Raw genomic sequence first — 22,652 nt, 5'->3', positions numbered from 1 at the left:
ATACCGTGGTGCGGACATATAACCAACATCCCCTTGAATCGTTCCCATGTTTCTTGCAATGTTTCTATTGGTTTCTGTCTGAAGCTCAAAATTTCATCAATTTGCTGAGCAGTCTTATTGAGTGGATGAAACTTATTCACAAATTGCTTGACTAACTCCTCCCAAGTCATGATGGAATTAATAAGGAGTGAATTTAGCCAAGTCTGGGATGCTCCTGTCACTGAGAATGGAAACAACAACAGCTTTATTGCTTCCTGAGTTACGTTGGGTTGTCTTTGAGTTTTGCAGATTGACAGGAAATTCTTCAAGTGTTGTTGAGGATCTTCAATGTATGATCCCAAAAATAGTCCCTTGTTTTACAACAAGTGCAGCATGTTGTTTGTGATTTGAAAAGATTAAGCCTGTATCTGCGGGACTACTATCGTTGTGGCCAAATTCTCTGTTGTGGGTTGCGCCCAGTCATATAGAGTAGCCTCTGGCACAAGAGGCTCTACTACCTACGCAGTTGGGTCTACCACGTTATCCCCGTTATTATTTTTGTTGTTTACCAGCTCTCCCATGTCTGGTTCAGGTTGTTCAGTTGATTGTTGTTGTTTGTTTTTCCAGTTGGCCCAATTCAAGGCCTTGAAAACTTTCTCGGGATCTGATAATGCTTCTAACACCTCACTAGTTCTCGATGAGTTTCTAGGCATGCACCTGTATAACCAAGTTAGCAAACGTTAAAATTTCAATGTATGGATTGAAAATAAAGAAAACTGACTACACTAAGAATTTTTGTATTTCTTTCAACTATAATTGATAACACCGTTAATTCCCCAACAACGACACCAAAATTTGATCACGCCCAACTATGCCTTATAAAAAGGACAAGCAGTCATTACAAATATAATCTGGGTATTTAGCTCAGAGTCGAATCCCACAGGGAACTAACCTACCAACTACTTTTGTCAGATTCACTGAATTTTCCATAATCAACTTCCCAGATATTTTGAATAACATTTGGTGATATTTATACTAACTATAACTGAATAAAATTAAGTAAACTAAAAGCTAACTATGACTGAGTTGTAAATAAATAAGAGAAGGATCTAAGGTTGTGATTTCCCCAATTGATGGAATCCCTTCCTGTAATGTTTCGTATAGATTTGCCTAATCTTCTCTATCGATCATGAGCACTCTTACTACCGTAACTCTCTCCCGAGTAATTACGACAATTTACTAGACGTACTCTCCCGAGTTACGCTAGCTGGTTTTTATTACAGCTCACTTAGATTGCACCCAAGGTTTCGTTATCCCTAATCTCACCTTTAAACCCTCGGTTATTGATTCCTCATATACTTTGAGAGTGGTGTTGTTCAACAACTACCTAAATATGCACTCTCTTCTGAGTAATACATATTAAATAGGCACAGCTAATTGATGATCCTATCAATTAACTACACAAGAATGTAGTTGAATAAATAGAGAATAAACTGGGCAAATTATATTGACACAACAAGAAGTTCATCCCTCAACATGTTCCATCAAAACCTTAGACTAAATAATTAGCTGCTCATAATCGTGTTCATAATAACAACAAAATTCATCATGAATGATAAAAACAAAAGAAATAGAGGTAGAATTCAATGCCGAATTATCCTCCTTGCATGTTGCCTCTTCTTGCCTTCAACAAAACTATAAAAACCTTGATATCCTCTTTTTGGGCGAGCTGGAACTCTTATAGGTTAAGTGGAATTGCCCCCAAACTTCTAAGTTTACCCCTAAAATTTTTGCGTTTCGGAGTGACTAGTGCGGCCGCGCTTGAACCGCACATGGGCCGCGCAAATGGCATTCTACACTGTCGCTGCTTCCTGGACTAGCGCGGCCATGCTCGTGACCGCGCTTGGGCCGCGCTAATCGACTTCAACTCTGCCTCGTTTTTTCTGCTCTAGCGTGGCCGTGCTTGGCTCACGCTAGAGTGGATCAGCTATTTATCTCTTCTTTTCTTTCTTCTTTCATACGTACTCAACTCCGAGAGGCTTTCCTTGCTTTAATTTAGCTCCAAACATTGTCCTAAGTCCTCATAAGCATGACTTGCTGCTGCAAAACATAAAATTCACAATTAGAGCCATTTTATTGTCATTTAACCTTCCTAGAATAGTGAAGCGTAGTCAAGTTGGGGCATAAATAGTCGTCAAACTACATGAATCTAGCCTATTATCAATATAGTATCACTATATTGTATTTACGAAATAAATTTAATCTAGTATATCCACTAGTTTTATATTGTTATATTTTTTCTTTACTTATATTAAAGAGAAAAAAGAAAAAGAACTGCTACTCCGTGCAGTTATATATATGTACAATCAGAGGCAGACTTGTGTATAACATTGAGGGGTTACCGGACCCTATAAACTTCAGCAGACTCTTTTATATGTATATACGTATATCTTGAAAATGGTTAATTTAAATAACTTGACACCCTGAATACTAAAGCCTTTAGGGAATACTGAAGCAGAATACTGATGTTACGATTGCGTTAAAATCGTGGGTCCACCTCTGTGAACAATGGTGATTATCTAGTATTTATCTTACAAAGAAAAGAAAATCCTATTTACTCTTCCAACTTCGATTCAAGAAAATAGGCAAGTGATTATTGGAAGAAGTGGTATAATTTTATTTCATCAAATAATAAGTACATGTGTTTTGACTGAGGTTAGTGATGACATCAAGACGAAGCCCTTAAAGCTTCCATTGAATATGTAGTTATCAAAACGAAAGTCAGTATCAAACGTTATGTTAGTTGCTATGCTTGATTTGAATCGATAAAAAAAAAATTGTTAGTCGCTATTCTCAATTTCAATCGATTAAAAAAAACTCTGTTGAACTTTTCTAACTTTTTGTTGGTTCTTCAAGTAGCTATTGAGAGATTATATCCTATTTGACAATATTGACCTTTTAATGTACAGCAAGCAAGGTACTAACTAGTCTTTTTCTGTTTTCTTTACTTTTCCGGTAAAACACACTACATACGTAATTCTGAAAGGGGAAACCTACCAATGATCTTGGCGGGATGAATAAGATCCCTCCATGTTAACACATATTCCTATCTTGGATTTAAATCTTGAGAATGAAAAATATCCTAATAGAGCACTTATGTAATAACTCCAAAATACAAATTATATTGATGATAATATCTAACGATTACAACTCAACAAAATAGAGCAACAGTAATGGAAATACAAAAGTGCAGAAGCTAAGTAAGATAGAACAGAACCAAAGAAGGGGATGAGAAGCTAGACTCAAAATTGGGAGGAGAGGATTCAGACATTTCTCTCAACAGTTCGCATGCCCTGCATATCCCCCTGGATCCCAAATATAACTCCCCGGTAATCTATTCGGTTGTTTAATCCAATGTTTTAAAAGGCGGGGGCGCGAGGCGAGGCGTTTTACCTCTGACAAGGCGAGGCGTAAGCCCTGAGACATGGGGCGTAAGTCCCACGGATCTTTAAATTTTACTAATTTCAAGAATTTTCAGAAAGTATAAAATAAAAAATAATTATAAAAATTTAAAATCACAAAATTATAACAATAATCTATTTAAAATATTTATAAATTATAATTCAACTATGAATAATGCGAAAAGTATGACATATATCATAATATGCAAATTAGCTACAACGTCGTTACAACTAAAACATCAAAAGTAATGTATTCGGTACGAAATCCTATATGTATCTCTTAAGGACGATATTATAATTTTATATTTTTCTTAAAATACTCCTTTTATTTAATATGCTTTCTATTTGAAAGAGAATTTATATAAAAACATAATTCACAATTTAAATATGATTCTCTAGCATCAATTATTTTTAAGTTTCAATAAGTTAATAAAGTGACACATAAGTCACTATATAATACCATGATAACTAATTATTTGTAAATAGTTACTAGCTAATACTGAGCTATTAAATTAACAAGTATTGTATCTCGTAAACATGATAAAAATAATTATAAAAAAATTATGGACCATATTATATAGTAAAGACGAAACAAAAGTTAATAAGTAAATACTTTTTAAAATGAAGGATTTATTTAAAATTAACTATCATAGCAGTCTTAGTGGATAGTGTGTAATAATTTTTATTTTAATTATGACATAAAATACTCTCAACTTAATGATTTATGAATAAGAAAAAAGTAATTTTGAATAGTCAACGATTTATTAAGAAAATTTGAGGATTTACAAGGTTAATTACATACACTTGCATAAAGTTCTATTAGGCGAGCCCAGTACGCTGGGCGTTGGGCGTGTCCGGGGCGTAAGCCCCGATGGCCGATGCGTAAGTCTCGCGGAACTAAGCCTCACACATAAGCCCAGGGGCGTTTTACGAGTGCTCCGCCCCGGGGCGAGTCCCGGACGAGTCCCAATTCTGTCTTTTAAAACAGAGGTTTAATCCTTGGGCTTTCTCTTAAATTAGGTCCTGGCCCAATAGTCCTAACTGGATCAGTCTTGTTTAACAAATTTGGCCCATAAGTCCTTATTGTGTTAGCCTTGTTCACAACAATACTACCTCCTCAAAAAGAACCTTGTCCTCAAGGTTCGAGTTAGGAACACTGCTAGCAACATGTCCCCCACCAAATATTGGCCCGATGTAAGCGAGCATTGAGCCTCCAGTAAGAATGGAGTGCATATACAAGTCTTTCAAACAACACGACCAAATATCCATTGTGATTGTTGCAGATTCTGCAATTACAAGCAAAGGCCTATCTTTTGAGATGCTTGGTTCTCTGTCTATACTCTTAGTACTGCCATGATAAGAAAGTAGATGGCTAACAAGTGATTTTGTCAAGAAGCCAAAGACCAGTGTACTAATGAGCATAACAATAGTTGTAAGGGTATATTGAAAAAGAGCCCTATCTTGATAAAGAACCTGCAACATACAAATAATTTCTATTGACGAGAATATTGCTCCAATATCTGCCACCACCACAGATTCAAAATATTGTAACACCCCACCATCACCTATAGTGACAATATAAGTATACCAATTTTTTCTTCCAACAAGTCCACGTAAACAAATCTTGGAGGACCAGTTGTTGGCATACACGAATTTAACTAAATGTTCATCACCATTTCTTTCTACTATTTACACAGGACCACGAACACTAGTTTGAATCTCGTCAAATTGCGCATAGTTTTGGAACCCAATAACAGCATGAAGTGGTGCAATATGATTCATTCCAACAAGCACCTGTAGCAAATCTCAGTTTCACAATCAAGGGCAGTACTAAAGTCATGTTGTGAAACTATTGACCATATGAAGTTCTCCACCGAAGCTTTATGTTTAACGTCCAAATATTCATCCAAGACTAGTATATATTCTTCCCCTGCAATTGAAGGACATGTGGATGCAATGGAGTCATAGATAACATACAGCCCACTGGATAAGGTGTGACTACCTACAATTATGAAATAAGACCAAAAAGGTTCAACTGGAACCAATACCAAGTCATGTTCTGGTGAGTGCAAGCTAAAACAAGAAAGCGTTGAAGCTTCAACTTGAGAAGTATCACCGTCACTTTTAAATGCCTTCAGTAGCATGTCCCTAGTCTCTATGTCTTTAGGCTCCAATGCATAGGCATCAAGCAAGACATGGCACCCATCTTCATATGTCAAACTCATGCACTGATAAGAGAACACAAACAGTTCCATCTTCTTTCTTTTTTTATTCAGGTTATTCTTTTCTAAGTAATTATCAAAGAGATTAAAAATTGAAGATGTAGCAACTACCAATGCAAAATCAGACAAAAAAATGGAGAAATACATACACCATTGCCATCCCGGATCCCACAACGTGAGTCATAGAGTTAGAAACCACATACTCTGAATAGGATCTTAGAGTTAAGGTCTTGGAATTTATCTCTGGTGCCGTGATAATGTGATTTCTATGAGGGTTCAACTCAATTTCCAGCTCAGTCATAGTTTGGTTGATAAGAGATTGAAGACTTGGAACTCGACACTTGATAATATACTCCAAATGTTTTCACATGATTTTCTCAAGATGTTCTGTTTCCGTCCTGTGAGCGAGATGCTGTAAGATTGGGCAAAAATGCTCTGGAACCAATTTCTGTTCAATATTTGCAGCTTCCTTGATTAGGCTAGTAGCAGTCAGCTGCGGTTGAACCGCAGGCACTGAGCCTTCGACTAGCACTTTCACATCGCTCTCTTCCTCGGACTTTCCATCCTTGAAGGCAAACTCAATTGGTGTTATAGGGAGTAAGGTAGTTACGTTTGAAAGAGAACTAATGTTGAATACTTGGTCATTGGTATTGCCAACATTCATCTATGCTTACGATCGATCTCCTTTTCAAACATTTCATCGAACACCTTGCACGCTTCCGTTTTGCCTCTGTATTCGGATTGCTCTGACTCGCCAAAGCCTAATAAAATAGCCTCAAAACGACTCTGGTACTCAGACACAGTAGTTGTTTGTCGGAGCTTCGCCAATCGTCCTTCGACTGATTCTAGTCCCTTTCGACGGAATCGAATTCGCACCTTCGCAATAAAATGTTCCCAATCCACCAGCTGCTTGTTCTGAAAGAGCCATCGGTACCAATCTAAAGCTTCTCCATCGAGATAGGACGAGGCGAGAAGTAACATGTTGTTTTCTGAAATTCCATAGAATGCAAAGTATCGTTAAGCCAGAGAAATCCAGAACTCTGGATTCTCGCCACAGAATCGTCGGAATTCCACCGGAGTGGGCTTATTTCCAAGCAACTCCTGTAACAGTGAACGAATTTCAGCCAAATCCTTAGACCATGAATACTTCATGACATTAATTGAATCATCGATAGTTCGAATTATTTGGTCCTCCATTGAAGACCTCCGGATGAAAGCACCAATGTAACAACTCCAAAATACAAATTATATTGATGATAATATCTAACGATTACAACTCAACAAATTAGAGCAACAGTAATGAAAATACAAAAGTGCAGAAGCTAAGTAAGATAGAACAGAACCAAAGAAGGGGATGAGAAGCTAGACTCATAATTGGGAGGAGAGGATTTAGACATTTCTCTCAATAGTTCCCATGCCCTGCATATCCCCGGATCCCAAATATAACTCCCCGATAATCAAACTGGATCAGTCTTGTTCAACAAATTTGGCCCATAAATCATTACTGTGTTAGCCTTGTTCACAACAGCTTTCATCTTTTAATGGGCCTTACTCGATCTGAATCTGAATTAGTCTAGGTAACATATATCGGATGGAAAAGAAAAAAGAGTCATAATATATTAATGTACATTTTTCCTTTCTTACTTTTCATTTTGTGAGTACAAAAGTTGGCGTAGCATCATTTGGTGTTGACATGCCAAACGTGCATGTATTAATATTTTCTTTGGCTGGCATGTAATTGAGACTTCACAGATGACATCGGTCCAAGATTGTAGTTTCTTTTACTCTTTCAATTTCATTTGGAAATTGGAACTAGGATCCGATGCTAGGACATTGCAAAAATCACTAAGAGCCACGTTAAAAAAGATCGGTCGGTATAATATGTAGGCCGAAGGTAATTTATGAATCTTTGGAACTTGAATGACCTTATACATTAACTCATTTTTTAGGGAATTTTTTGGGGAAAAGACAGGAGTACCTACAAAAGTGAACAAAAGTGAAACTATTTATCCAGCCATACTCATTAAAGAATTCTACCCACTAAATAATTACAATCTCCTACCCATTTAATAAATAAACGGGAATATTAAAATAACTACCCCACGCTTAATAACCTACCTATAAAAACGCAAAAGCTGCTCAAAATTTCAGAAAATCAGCACACAAAATTGAGATTTCCACCGATATTCCCTAATTTGAAGATCACTAAGTGTGAAAAAATAGATCGAAGATGTTGATTCGCATCTTCTTTTCAGATTTTGATTTCGCTGTTGTTTTCAGATTTTGATTTCGCTGTTGTTTTTATTTTGATTTCGGAGCTAAACTTCTGAATTTTAGCTGAAAATTCTAATCTAGGTTTGGAGATCCGGAGATCTAGAGGTTTGATTTCGAAAAATCTGTTGCAGCTATATACTGTTGAAATTTCGAACACTGATGATTTCGAACACTGTTGAAATTTGCATTGTTGAGATTCAAGACATAAAAGTGATTATAACTTCAGAATCATGGAAAATATTCCAATTCTATTGCAGCATAGTGGAGAATGAGATGATAACAATAATTTCATAAATTTTCATGTTGATGCAATTCTAATAAAGACCTCTTGGAAATTTGAACAACTTCTCAGAGAAATTGCAAAGCAACTGCAAAAGGACAGTAAAACAATAGTTATTCAGTATGTTATTGCTCAAAGATATCCACCAATTACAATTTGCAGCGATATGAGTGTTAGTGTTTACATGGAATTGAAAAAATCAAGTGCAGGGATGACAACACTTCCCATGTGTGTGTCGTTTGCTAAAAACACTATAGCTGCAAGCACCTCCAGTTTTGATGTTGCTCCAATTTCATCAGAAATTGCACAATTTGAAAGCACTGATATGATTACTACGTTTGATGTGCAAGAAGGAGATGACGCCATTTTAGAACTTAATGATGCAAACATCATAACTGATCAATTTCATCAAAATGTTGAAAAGGGACAAATTTATGAAGACAAGAACTTGCTGGCTCTCGTTATGAAACAGTATGCTGTTAGAGAAAAATGTCAATATCGGGTTCATAAATCATGCCCAAGAAGGTTCGTCTGCATGTTTTCAAGTAAAAAAACTATGTGATACCTATATAGTATATAAGTATGCTAAATCAGTATACTATGAGAGTATGGAATTGTATTGGTTTGTCTGTGTTTTTTATCAGTGATACTGGTATAGTATATAAGTATGCTATATCAGTATACTATGCGAGTATATAACTGTATTGGTTTGTCTTTGTTATTATCAGTAAAACATAATACCAATATAGTATATATGTATGCTAAATCAGTATACTATGTGAGTATAGAATTGTGCTGCTTTGTCTATATTTTTTATCAGCAAAATATGATATTGATACAGTATATAAGTATACCAACAGAGTATACCATGTGAGTATATAATTGTACGGATTTTTGTGTGTGTTTTTCATCAATAAAACATTATACATAACTGTATTTGTATTATAAACAGGTATATCCTTGAATGTGTGGATGAAAGATGCACTTGGAGACTTAAAGCATCAAGCCTGCGAGCATCAAATCTTTTCAAAGTGACGGATTTCAATTCTGTCCACAGTTGTTTAACTGATAAGAGATTTTGTTCACAAAAGCAAGCTGTCTCAGCTTTGTTGCAGTTGTGGTACAAGATAAACTTGTTGACCCGAAAATCATATATACACCAACAGATATCCAGAGAGACATCCAAAAAGCATATGGTATGGACTTAAGCTACATGCAAGCATGGAGATCAAAAGAAAAAGCAATACAATTATTGAGACGGTCACCAAGTGAATCAAACAAGAAAATGCCAACATATCTTTATATATTAGAGTACGCTAACCCAGGATCAGTGACACAACTACACACTGAAGGAGATGGGAGCTTCTTGTATGCATTCATAGCTATATATGCATCGATTAAAGGATGGGTCTATTGTAGGCCAACAATTGTAGTTGATGGAAGTCTTTTAAAGTTAACATATAGAGGGACCATACTCACGGATTCCACGCAATACGCAGAGGGTAAGAATACAATCCAATTACATTCAGTTAAAGAAACAAAAAACATTTTCAAATATTATATGATACCAGTATGGTATACAAGTATACCAACAGAGTATATAGTTGTTTTGCTACACACCTGCGCGTACCTATAACTATACTACTATATGAAATGCTAAATTAATATTTTGTGTACAATCCAATTACATTCAGTTAAAGAAACAAAAAATATTTTCAAATATTATATGATACCAGTATGGTATACAAGTATACCAACAGAGTATATAGTTGTTTTGCTACACACCTGCACGTACCTATGACTATACTACTATATGAAATACTAAATTAATATTTTGTGTACAATCCAATTACATTCAGTTAAAAAAACAAAAAATATTTGCAAATATTATATGATACCAGTATGGTATACAAGTATACCAACAGAGTATATAGTTATTTTGCTACACACCTGCACCTACCTATGACTATACTACTATATGAAATGCTAAATTAATATAGTGTGTTGTAATTGATATTTTGTTCTTTGGATTTACAGGACAAATTCTACCCCTTGCATATGCAATTGTTGATTCGGAAAATGATGCATCGTGGGAATGGTTCTTCGTGCAGTTCAGAGAAACCTATGGACAAAGAGAGGGAATGTGCATTGTATCAGACAGGCATGATGCTATATGGAAAGCAACTTCAATTGTCTATCCAAAAGTCCCTCATTGTGCATGTATGTTCTATCTGTGGAACAACATAAAGACAAACTTCAGGAAGAGCCAAAAACAAATCAAAGAAATATATTTTGCGTTAGCAAGAGCATACACTGTTGAAGAATTCAACAGGCATATGGCAAAGTTAGAAGCTATTGATAGTAGAGTGAAAACATACCTGATGGATATTGGATATGATAAATGGTCCCGGACGCATTCCAAGGCAAATAGAACCATGACCATGACATCGAATATTGCGGAATCAGTAAATGCAGCAAACAAGCACGCAAGAGACCTCCCAGTTGTGAATTTGCTTGACTTTATGACAACATTGATTCAAAAATGGAATTACACCAATCGGAAGGATGCAGTGGAATCATTTATGAAGATTGGTGCAAAGTATGAAAAAATATTGGCAGATAATACTATCTTATCACAGACGATGACGGTATGCATTTTCAAAATCATAAAAACACTGCATGTACTGTATTTTTACTTTTTTACCTTAGTGATTTCACTAAACAACTGAATATTGTTATTTAAGAAATACTATTACTTCATATAGCTAATGACTTTTCTTAATTAAAATTATACTAGGTGTTGCCATCAACTGAATTCTTACATTTAGTAATTGATGGCCAAACAAGAAATGTGGTGCGCCTACATGAAAGAAACTGCACTTGTGGGAGGTTTCAGCTAGACGATATTCCATGTCCACATGCAATGGCAGTTATACAAAAATTCCATATGGATTCATACAAGTATTGCTCGGATTACTACAACATAGACTACTTGCTGAAAACATATGAGATACCAGTAAATCCATTGCCTGATGAAACAACGTGGCAAATTCCAGAAGATCTCTCTTCGCAGGTGGTACTGCCACCAAAAGGAAAAATCAAACCAGGAAGACCTAAAATGAAGAGAGGCATAGGAGGCTGGGAAGGAAATACAGTTACATGTGCACTATGCGGGAGAAAAGGACACAACCAGAGAACATGCCGAAATATTCCAAAGAGAGATTGATATAATGCTTCAATGTTTTTATAGAACTCATATATCGTAGAATCATAGCATTTGAATTGCAAAAAAATAAAATGCATTTCTTGCACTAGACATATATTTGGTATGATGATTCTTTGAGAAATTACTTTTTGGCAACAAATTTATATGGCTACTTGTATTTTCAATAAGAATCTATTTATTTTCTATTTTAGTATATAAAAGTGGGATGCATTTACATCTAGTTGCTGCAGGAAAAAGATGCTAAAATATATATGTGATACCCAAGTGGTATATCTGTATACCTTATTGGTATATCTGTATATCTTATTAGTATCAAAATATGTGTAGAAATAGAAGTGGTGCTGCAAATGTAACATTTGTACATACTTTGTTAACAAAATGGGCAGGCTTTGCAGCTCATGTTGGTATTGAAGTATAACAAATTGGAAGCCATTTACATGCAGTTATCGTACATCATCAGGTACATTAATACAAAGTGATACCCAAATGTTATATTTGTATACCTCGCTGGTATATAGTGGTATTGCACTAATATGGCTAAAACAAAATATGCACAGAAATACAAATGGTGCACCAGATACAATGTGATACCCAAAATGCGCACGCTTTGGAACTCATGTCAGTACTTACATCTAGTTGCTGAAGGAAGAAAGGTGAGTCAAATACAACGTGATACCCAAATGGTATATCAGTATACCTGATTTGTATATAGTTCTACTACACTAATACACCATCTATGCTAAAACTACAGATGAACATTAAAGCTTAGACCATCATCACATTTGAAAGCAGATCATTTAACTTTTGTCACAACTACTTTGTATGTTGTTGGAAGTGTTCGCTTCATCTGCCCCTAATTTTCACTTGCAGAATCCATTAAACCTTACCCTCTGGCAAAAGAATGGACCTCGGCATCCTAATAAACCAACAACTTTATGGAAGAAGCCTAAGAAAAGCCTAATAAAACAAGCTGAAATCAGAAACAAAATCAGCAAATTTTCAGCATCAAGAGACATAACTAAACTGATAACCCCCATGTACTTGAAGAAATTTATACCACATATTATGAACCAGAATAATTAAATATGACAAAAGAAACATTAGTAGCTGGAAATATTTTATAAAGGCACAAGTTTCCTACAGTCTTCAATCAACAGAAGGTCATTTACTACTAATAATACCATACTTCACCAAAAACTATTAAAATCCTGCAAAGTTTTCATGATACGATTAACTAAAACCAAAAAGAGACCTATACTACTTCTTGTGTTTCTTTCCACGAGTCTTTTTAGGTGCTACTGGAGCCTCATATTCACTTGATTCGCCATGCAACTGCTTGTTCCTCCCATAGTGCCACAACAGTATACCAAACCTAGCTCGAAGACCATCCACATCAAAATTGGCAACAGGGATTGGAAGATCTTCAATAATATACTCAGCAAAGCAAGCAACATATACTCCACAATCTCTGAAATAAAACAAATGAATAGACTATAAAAATTAATTAGAAGTGAAAATATTAATATGAATGAGGAAAACAAAGTAAAAAAAAGTAACTATTCTTACGAATTTTGCTGTGTTGGCAGATTTGTAATCAGTTCAATCTCAAAAGGATCAGTCAACTTCTTTCCCATGTGCAGATCATTTTCTACTACAATGTCACTTCTTTGGTTATAAAATTCAATACTAACTAGAAATAGGGGGATCACCACAGCATAAGACTCTGCCACTTTTTGAATAGCTTTTTTGTGCTTTCGACTACGTAGCGAGTCATATACGTAAAAACATCTCTTGTGGAATGACACACACCCTAATATCCAATGCCAAATTTCTGCCAAATTAATTGGAAAAATGACATGATCAACCTGGTGCCATGGAGTGTTGCAATGCATCTTAAATCCTTTCATATACTCCATGATATCGTCTGATCTATCAATATGATCTTGTTTCCCACCTTTTACAAATTCTGTGAAAACCCTTTGAATGATATTATTAAAAAGAGTATCTGTAGTTGTGACTTTGATTGGCATATTAATTTCATATTTCGCCTTCTTCCTAAGATAGTAGAATATAATATTCAAGTGCTGCAAAGAAGAGAGGAAGAAAACATGACTACCATTAACAATATGAATGAACTACTACAACAACAAAAGTAAAAAGCAGTACACATACCGAACTAGAGAGAAGCCTACCAGAATAGTTTAAGGTATGGAAAAATGTCTTATCATCAATCTGTTCAACTTCAAAGTCAAAACAAGGCTCTAGCTTTTGATCACCAGGTATATACACTTCCCTATTTCGTATAAAAGAAGATATGGATAAGAAATATAACTACAAACATTAAGAAAAAATGAAAACAAAAGTACATGGAAACGAATACGCACTCTCCCAATTGCATGTTTGCTTCAACAAAGTTTGAGAATGTAGTCGTAAGCTTAAAATCAATAGTCTCTGAAATGTCATTTATAAATGGAAATCTTCCTTTGATAATCTTCGAGGATCCCCCAACTGCACTAACACCAGATTGCCAGTCATTCCTATACGACGACTGTTTTACAGCTGCGGGGCGCCTTCTCCGTGCGAAAACTGCAGGAGTAGTTTCAACGTCTGTTTGTATCTGGACAATACTTCTTGATACCGACTGATTAGGTTTAGACTTATTTATAGCATGAGTTGTCAGTTCATTTCCAGATTGATTTACATTACGTCTTCCTCCTTATGTAATGGCAGCAATTAGATCAAGTTGAGAATCAGTATATTCAAAATCAGAATCCAAGTGAAGATCACCCTCGTGTCGACATGGAGCTTAAATTAGGAAATGCTAGTGAATAAATAAATATACAAAGTTAAGAAATTTAGAAAAAAAGAATGAAAAGTTATATATAGAAGACATTACCAGAAGGCAAATTCACATTACTTCAACCAACATCCACTTGACCAACACCATCAACCCGACATGTTGAACACATAAAAGCATTATCAGCATCACTACTTAAATAAAAATTTAAAAACTATCAAGAACCTATCATTTACATACTAACTACAGAATTAGTAACATCAACATCGTACCCTGTGGAGCAGTATTAGACTCAATAATAACATCTGCTCGTGTATGTACAGGGATTCCTGATAGCAGCGGAGCAGGACCCGACTTTTTAACATCATGAGATGACTGCTTATATGTTGCTTGTTGTGTAATGGCGGTGATTTGATCAATTGCAGATGCAGACAGTTTAAAGTTAGAATGTAAGCCAAAATCATCATTAACTACACCATCACTTGTTGTGACGTTCTTCACATTGACACCAGTGGCACCTCCATCTTGACCAACCTCACCAAAACCAGATACTAAACATATAAAAGTATAAGCAAGAGTACTATTTTCAAAAAACAACAGTAAAAAAAATCAATCAAATCTGTGATTTACATACTAGAAGGCGCTTTGGGCGTGCGATCTCCAAGAACTACAGGATCATTCCCAATGTGGCCACTTTCAAACTGGTCATAATCATTATGCATCTCACGAAAGTCAGGATCATTATCCTGTTGCTTATGCTGAAAATGAGAAACTAACAATTTTAGTATTATGTATATTACAAGAATACTATGTGCACTAAAAGTAAAGAATGGAATAGTATCCTATAAGCATATATTGCATCTTTGAACAATATACTATAGCATTATATTATATAAAAGATCAATACCGCTGAATTTCCCTCTGGTTTCATTGACTGCCTACCAATAGCTGCAAGCACCTCCTCAAACTTGGTCTCTACAAAAAGCTTCAAAGCTTGTAACTCCTTCATTACCTCAGCATTGGTAGGTTGGGAATCACCTCTAGTACTTTCATGCATACTTTGTGTCTTTGGTAATTGAGTGCCAAAAACCTGAAAGCTATCGGGCTGACTGTCAGTGCACTCAACTTCAATTTCAAAGTTTAGACCACGCACATCAAATAGTTGCTTCTCATCATCAGTTGGGGTGATGTTCTTTAGCTGCAATTATTAAGCACACTAGTTAGAAATAGAAATGATAATAAAGTATGGAAAGATAAAAGATCCCTATTACCATATGATACCAATATAGTATACATGTATACCAACAGAGTATATCACTGAACTGGATTATAGTATACATGATACCAATATAGTATACATATATACCAACAGAGTATATCACTGAACTGGGATATTGCTACAACTGTGACTAAACTACTGTACCAAAACATTAAGAGAGGCAATAAAACTATGAGAAAATTACCTGCTCGCGTTGCAAGCTACACATTTGTAAAGCAACTCGCTCATTCGGTATTTGACCCATGACTACCTAATTCAAAATTCGTGGAAGTTTGTTTCCAAGATGATCAGCAAAGTGACCATCCAAACTTGGGCAGCATTCATACAACCAAGTCTGTAAAGCCAACGGGAAGCCACCGAGTCTATAAAAAGAAGGCTTATCTTGAAACTTGTTGGAACACGAGTCAATTGTAGCTTTATAAACATCTATACCCCAGGGATAATTATTAAAATCACCGCACTCAACCAAGTCAATGTAAGATCGTGAAATAACCTTTGTTTTGAGTTGAGAAAGTAAGAAGTTGTTCACAAAATAAAGAACTGCTATCTTCAATGCATCATCATCTGTTTCCCATTTCTTCTTCTTAAAACAGTCTGCTAGTTGGGCAAATGTCACGGATGCAGTCCCAAAATATTTTGAAATTAACCTATTCTCTGTTATGCTCTCTATACTTGTATCACCCTTACATTTCAACCCAGTAACAAGTGCAAATTCACCCAAGCCAAAGCGCAACCTAGAATCATTCACTACAAACCGCATCTCATTTTTTACCTCGTGATGTACTTCTCTAATAAGCAAATGGTGCATAACCCGAATCTGCACAATAACTGGTGGCAGATCCAAAAAATTGCCAAAGCATGTTTTCTTAAACACTCGAAGTTGCCTCTTTGATAAATTCACTTTCAATTGATGAATAACATGGCAGTTGGTATCCCAATCAACCTTTGGTTTATAATCTAAGTCCATAGGCACAAGGAAATCCCAACACTGCAAAACATGTTCATATAAAATAATTTCAGAAATAGAATTCACTTAAAATGCAACTAAACCAACTAAAAATATTACAACTACCATAGGATACCAACACGGCATATAACTATACCAGCAGGGTATACAATTCTACTGACTAATTTCCGGCAACTACAAATTTTACTTATAAGGAAACAAAAGGAAAATAGTGTGGGAACAATTTGCAGCAATACTAAGTGACCATCAATGCATAAACTTACTTTAAGTTGTTTCATTTGAAGATGCATATTCAATATTACTAGGGAGGGAAAGCCAAAAGAAACTTAGCTATTAAATCTACAGTATCCGGAAACTATTCTATCAAATACATATTTTAGAGGATAGTAGCAAAATACTTTTCATCTTGCATATTCTTGAGATTACTAAGGAAGTAAAAGAATAGCATAAACTCACATCAAATTGCACTACAAGATAGCTAATATTCGACAAGGAATTTATGCTACAGTACCAGCGCTTCTCGCCCATTGACCCCATCCACACAATGCCACCTATAAAGAAAAGCTCATTCTGCACTCCTAACTTACACGGTCCCATTCCTTCCATGCTTCTCTCCACCACTGTCAACTGGCTAAATACTAAATCATGTACAAAACCATCTAATGCAAAGCTGAAAATCAGAAATCACACAGAGCAACTCTGGCTTCAATAAATATGGTTGACTACAATAACTACTGAATCAGTGACCCTTTTTAAACCTCAAGCAGAACATTAATTTAATCTGTCTATATTGATTCAAAAACATTGAGAAATTAATAGCAAAGACAAATAGGCCATCCAAAATTAACAAGCCCATTATTGGAAATTAACTGGTCTGTACAATATACTAGAAAAGATCACTCAATTCCTTCATGCTCAAACACAATGTATACAAAATGATATCTTTTACTTCTTCTAAGCAGAATGATAGGCCTAAATTTTGCTAATATCACAGAAACATACACATAGAACAACTCAAATGAACTTTACCCGAAAACTCAAAATTCGCTGGTACTTGATTTTCTCTTAGTTAATCATCTAGTGATGGATTTTGACAGCTATAAACACTGTTACGTCGCACTGAACATTGATGAAACGGATAGCTGGAATAAATAGATAAATGGAAATCGTAATAAATTTACAACAATTCTCTTAAATGTACAGAATGAACTTGAAGAAATAGAATTCACTTAAAATTAACACAACTGACTATAACTATAATATAATACAAAAGCATAACAGGAAATCAAAAAATAACAATGTACTATACATTAAAAATCTCAAAGATCATAATTGTAAGAAAATTACCTTCTTGGGTGCAATACCAATTTTTTTCTTCTTTAACTGAGAGTCATCGCTACAATCAACATCTACTGGTTGAGTCTCTGTTTTAGGCACGGATTCACGTCGGCTTCCCCCTAACTCAGAATCCTCAACAACTTTACCTTTTTCCTTATTAGTCACAGGAACACCTCCTATGACTGGTTCGGAATTTTTGTCGGGTAATGACAGGTAGGGAGTTTCATCGACTGGCGAAGCATTAATATTGTTGCCTTTTCCACCCTCTAATTCTACATTTTCAGTTGTGTTTTCAACATGACTACTGCTAGGATTACGACTAAATAGAGACTGAGAATCAGAAAATAAGGAAAAACTAGGAACAGACATGGTTGAGGCAACGAATACAGCAGCTACTTGTGTTGAAGAATGATATTGTCCACGGCGCCACCATCTACGCGCACAATGCTTCCGACCCATAGAGAAAACAACAACCCATAGACATTGATTCACAAAAGTACAAAGGAAAACACAAAAATCCTATGATTTTGAAAACCCACTTTCACTAAAATGTACTTTCAGAAGCAAAAATTTCACCCAAAGCAAAAATGTCACCCAAAAATAGGTACTAGACGAAGAGATAGAACGAAATCGGAAAAAAAATTAAAAACTCGAATGTGGGTGAATTTTGCGTTCTCATCGGTTGGCTATGGAGATTTGGAAATTGTACTCTAGTGTACTTGTTAACTGTTAAAGAACGAAGAAAAGCGTGGGAAGCTTGTGCCGGGTGAAATAGGTGGGCTAGATCGAAGATAAGGAGAGATGGGTAGATTGGGCCGCGTGAAATATGGGGTCCGGGTAAATAAATTGGGCCGATTGAGTAGGCAGGGTAAATAGTTTGGGCATAGGTATTAAAAGGTAAATAGTTTGGGCTTAATAGGTATAAAGTGAGATTTTCACTTTTTTCCACACTAGTGGCCAAACCATCTACCAGCAGTGTGAACCAATATTAGATCATAAAAGGGAAAATAAGTGATGAATTTTACCAAACAAATCAACAAATTATTTTCGTTTCAGCACTTATATTCCAACACATAGCTGCTTATTTATAAATTAATTTCAATACTTTAAAAATATTTTTCTAATGCTTATTGCTTATAAGCTGCTTAAATTCAACTATGCCAAACGGACTGCTAATCTTACATTAGAGTCAGTTTGAGTATTTGTTATACAAGTATTATTTTTAAATTAATTCATAAACTTTAGAAATGTTATAAAATAAAGACTTTAAAGTAAAGAAATCAAAGACAAGTAGAGAGAGAGAGAGAGAGAGAGAGAGGGATTTATTATTCGAATTTCAAATTCATGTACATAATGAACTGAAATCTCTTCTATTTATAGAAGAAAGGAAGCTGTTGTGTAAGCTGTTACTGCAAGCTGCTGTGTAAGCTACTACTGCAAGATGTTGTGTAAGCTGTTACTGCAAGCTGCTACTATAAGCTGCTACTATACCAGATATGGATAATCTTCTACTGAGAGTAATGTTTATCCATAACGGAGTACTGAAAGGATAAGCTCATTGTACCATGTGTAGATAATCTTATACTGGGGGTAATGTTTATCCATAATGGAGTACTGAAAGAATAAGCTAATTGTATCTGGTATGGATAATCTTCTACTGAGAGTAATGTTTATCCATAACGGAGTATCGAAAGGATAAACTTATTATACCCGGTATGGATAATCTTCTACCGGGCGTAATGTTTATCCATAACCGGGTACTGAAGTGATAAGCTTCTCCAGGATGCTTGTTTCCAATAGAGTACTAAATAGATAAACATATTTACGACGGAGTCCCATATGGATAAACTTCTTCAGGAAGCTTATTTACAATGGAGTACTAAATGAACATCCATAATATAATATATTTATAACACTCCCCCTTGGATATTCATTAAAAGATAATGTGTCTCATTAAAACCTTACTAGGAAAAACCACATGGGAAAAAAATCCTAGTGAAGGAAAAAGAGTATACATATTTAGTAATACGCATTGCTAGGTGCCTCATTAAAAACCTTATAAAGAAAACCCTGTGGGAAAAAACCTTAGTAAGGAAAAAAGAGTGCGTCGTATATTTTACTCCCCCTGATGAAAACCTTGTTTCAAATATTTGAGTCTCCGCATTCTAATCTTGTATCTGCATAACCAATACGATCTGCACCACTTATAAATGCATAACAATCACACTGAGATAGAGTATTTCAGGACCAAGGAGTTCATCATCCTCTTCTGGAGGTCGGAACGGATCTTTATTCACTTCAAGTGATCGAACACCCATTGATGTACTTAATGGGTGCGCTTTGTCCATGAAAAAGCATTTAAAGACCCTTTCTGTATAGGCAAATTGATGGATAAAGATCTCATCTGCTAAATATTCAATTTGCAGACCAAAGGCAAATTTTTTATTTTTCCAAGATCTTTCATCTCAAATTCTTTCTTAAAATATTCAATGGCCTTTTGGAGCTCTTCTGGAGTTCCAACAAATTTTATGTCATCAACATAAACAGCAAGTATAACAAATTTTGATGACATTTTCTTTATAAAATACATGGACAAATAACATCATTTATGTAATCTTCTTTCAGCAAATATTTACTGAGGCGATTATACCACACGCGCCCAGATTGCTTTAAACCGTACAAAGATCTTTATAATTTGATCAAGTACATTTCTCAAGACTTTGAATTATATGATTCAGACATTTTAAATCCTTCAAGGATCTTCATATAGATTTAATCAAATAAGTCATATAGGTTATGACTTGTATCTAAATGGTATGACATCTTCAAGTGTCTGGACTGCTGGTTCGATCCTCACAATCTTTTACAATATTATGCACTATATTGTATCAAATATATCGTCGACGATCATATTGTATCAGTTCCTAAGTGACATAACTTGTTGAGATCTCATCACTTTCTTTATTTTCAGGTACCTGAACTTCTTCGGGAGTTTCATGAAATGTTATGTTGTGGCATATTCTAGAGTTTATTTCCTCCTCATTATGATCATTTTAATCATTAGCTCCTACTATTTTTTCAAGGATTGTTACCTTTGGAACCGATTGGTCTACCACGCTTCATGCGTACAGTAAACTCTATCCTTCAGTGACTTTAATTTTAATAGGAGCATTTGCAGCTAAAATATGGTATTAAATTTTGGATCAACAAATGCTTCTGTCATTTGACTTGAATTATCTTCTAAGTGAGGATCATATTAATGATAATTTGATTCATGTAGCATATTTTTCAACTGTTTATTACATTCCCCAAATTTTAGAAAAACTAACATATATCCCCAATCTTCTTTGGGAACCATATCTTTGTGTATTGTGGTAGAGAAATTAATCATATACCACACATCAAAAGATAGTAAAAATATTTGATTTCTGATCCTAAACCAATTGTGAGAGGAGGACTTATTCATATATTGTTGGTCTGATGCATACAAGTGGTGCTATATGCAATTTAGAAAATCTTAGACCAGCACATGAAGCTTTGTTCTCATAAGCAATGGTTTAGCCATTAATATGAGGTATTCAATGCTAAACTAGCTTGGATATAAACCAGCATTATTGAGATGAACTGTCTTGATTTCATAATCTGAAAATTATGCTCTTAATCGAGAAAAGCAATTCCAAATGCCAAACTGTAGGTTGACAATAATTACACATGTAACCATCTCATATATGCATCTATAAGTGGTTCACATAATAGGTGAATGGGCCCATATTCACCTTTTATATATTTCAAAATCAGGGGTCTTAGTCCCAACTTTAGCTGGTATAATCAATTTATTATGAGAACAAGCAACACAAGAGAATTCTTGAAGAATCTTCTAGTTCTTCAGTTTATGCTTATCTGAATTCTCAAATAGCTCATTTAAAAATGGCAAATGAAATCTTCAAGTTTATCATGGCATGTGCTATCTCTTAGTAAATTTCTGGTTTACTATGGCATAAACTTTTGCATTAGTAAACTTCTGGTTGACTGTGATACATGATATAGTACAAATTAAAGAATAAGGCGGGTAACTTCTCACATACATATTATTTTACCCCCTATGATCATGGAAATATGAAGATTTTCAATCTTTCAATCGTTTGTAGTCTCAATATAATAGCCATTTGTATTGGTAAACTTCAGGTTTACTACAACATATTATTTGGTCATAATCATATAATATGAATGACATATTTGTATATAAGCTCTTCGAGAACCTTCGTTTATTATCCACAATCTAATATTTATCAGACACCACTTGTATCATGTGTCTTCTAGACAAACAGTTAGCTCTTCAGGAGTTATTGATATATTTTGTACTATCAAATATTACTCAAAAACTTCTGGTATCATGAGAGAAAATCATAATCAAATGAATATTATAAAGACAATTCTAAATTTATAAATGTAAGAAATTAAGAATTTCAGTATTTTACCACCAACTTTGTGACAAATATCTCCTTCAGGGAGAAACGCCATTAACATCTGAATATTTTATATCAAAGCGGTAACCACATAGTCATTACATACTTCAGGGAAAGATATACGAGTTGTTATTTTCTTAGGGAAACTCGATAACTAACCATAACATATTAATGTGGTTGTAGTAGAAAACATTCTACAAGAATACTTTTGCCTTGGAGTGATATTTAATAAAATTATCCAAGATATTTTATATACAACGAGTACATGCGACAATGATCTTTATGCCACAAAAACAAGATTTTATCCTTTGTTATTCTACCTCTTCAGGAGGTGAGTTGTAGTATTTCTTCATTCACTCCAGG

The 22,652-nt window shown here is 34.9% G+C and overlaps 1 protein-coding gene, 1 long non-coding RNA gene and 1 other non-coding gene across 3 annotated transcripts; 2 read left to right on the top strand and 1 right to left on the bottom strand.

Annotated features, from left to right (window-relative positions):
• On the top strand, positions 1–106 carry LOC142170829 (small nucleolar RNA R71). The gene has a single exon (XR_012700442.1). It is a non-coding gene; the product is annotated as a small nucleolar RNA R71 (small nucleolar RNA).
• Positions 107–4,180: 4,074 nt separating this feature from the next.
• LOC107820610 (uncharacterized) lies at positions 4,181–7,372 on the bottom strand. Its single transcript, XR_001655958.2, has 2 exons — positions 5,489–7,372; positions 4,181–5,370 (listed from the first exon to the last, which is right to left on the bottom strand). It is a non-coding gene; the product is annotated as an uncharacterized LOC107820610 (long non-coding RNA).
• Positions 7,373–8,382: 1,010 nt separating this feature from the next.
• On the top strand, positions 8,383–12,030 carry LOC142170485 (uncharacterized). Its single transcript, XM_075232408.1, has 6 exons — positions 8,383–8,707; positions 9,332–9,718; positions 10,254–10,864; positions 11,014–11,289; positions 11,829–11,902; positions 12,000–12,030. Exons 1-6 carry the CDS (start codon positions 8,383–8,385, stop codon positions 12,028–12,030), a joined length of 1,704 nt encoding a protein of 567 aa, XP_075088509.1.
• The last annotated feature ends 10,622 nt before the right edge of the window (positions 12,031–22,652 follow it).

The sequence above is a fragment of the Nicotiana tabacum genome, chromosome 16 (assembly GCF_000715075.1).
Source record: "Nicotiana tabacum cultivar K326 chromosome 16, ASM71507v2, whole genome shotgun sequence".
Taxonomy (NCBI): Eukaryota; Viridiplantae; Streptophyta; class Magnoliopsida; order Solanales; family Solanaceae; genus Nicotiana; species Nicotiana tabacum.
This window is presented reverse-complemented; position numbering and strand designations above follow the sequence as displayed.

What these genes read in the sequence shown, in the direction of transcription:
- LOC142170485 (XM_075232408.1), top strand. Translation starts at nt 8,383, where the DNA reads ATGAGTGTTAGTGTTTACATGGAATTGAAAAAATCAAGTGCAGGGATG. An exon ending in GTATGCTGTTAGAGAAAAAT is followed by an intron (nt 8,708 to 9,331) that starts GTCAATATCGGG and finishes GCTTTGTTGCAG; the next exon opens with TTGTGGTACAAGATAAACTT. An exon ending in CAGAAGATCTCTCTTCGCAG is followed by an intron (nt 11,290 to 11,828) that starts GTGGTACTGCCA and finishes CAAAATGGGCAG; the next exon opens with GCTTTGCAGCTCATGTTGGT.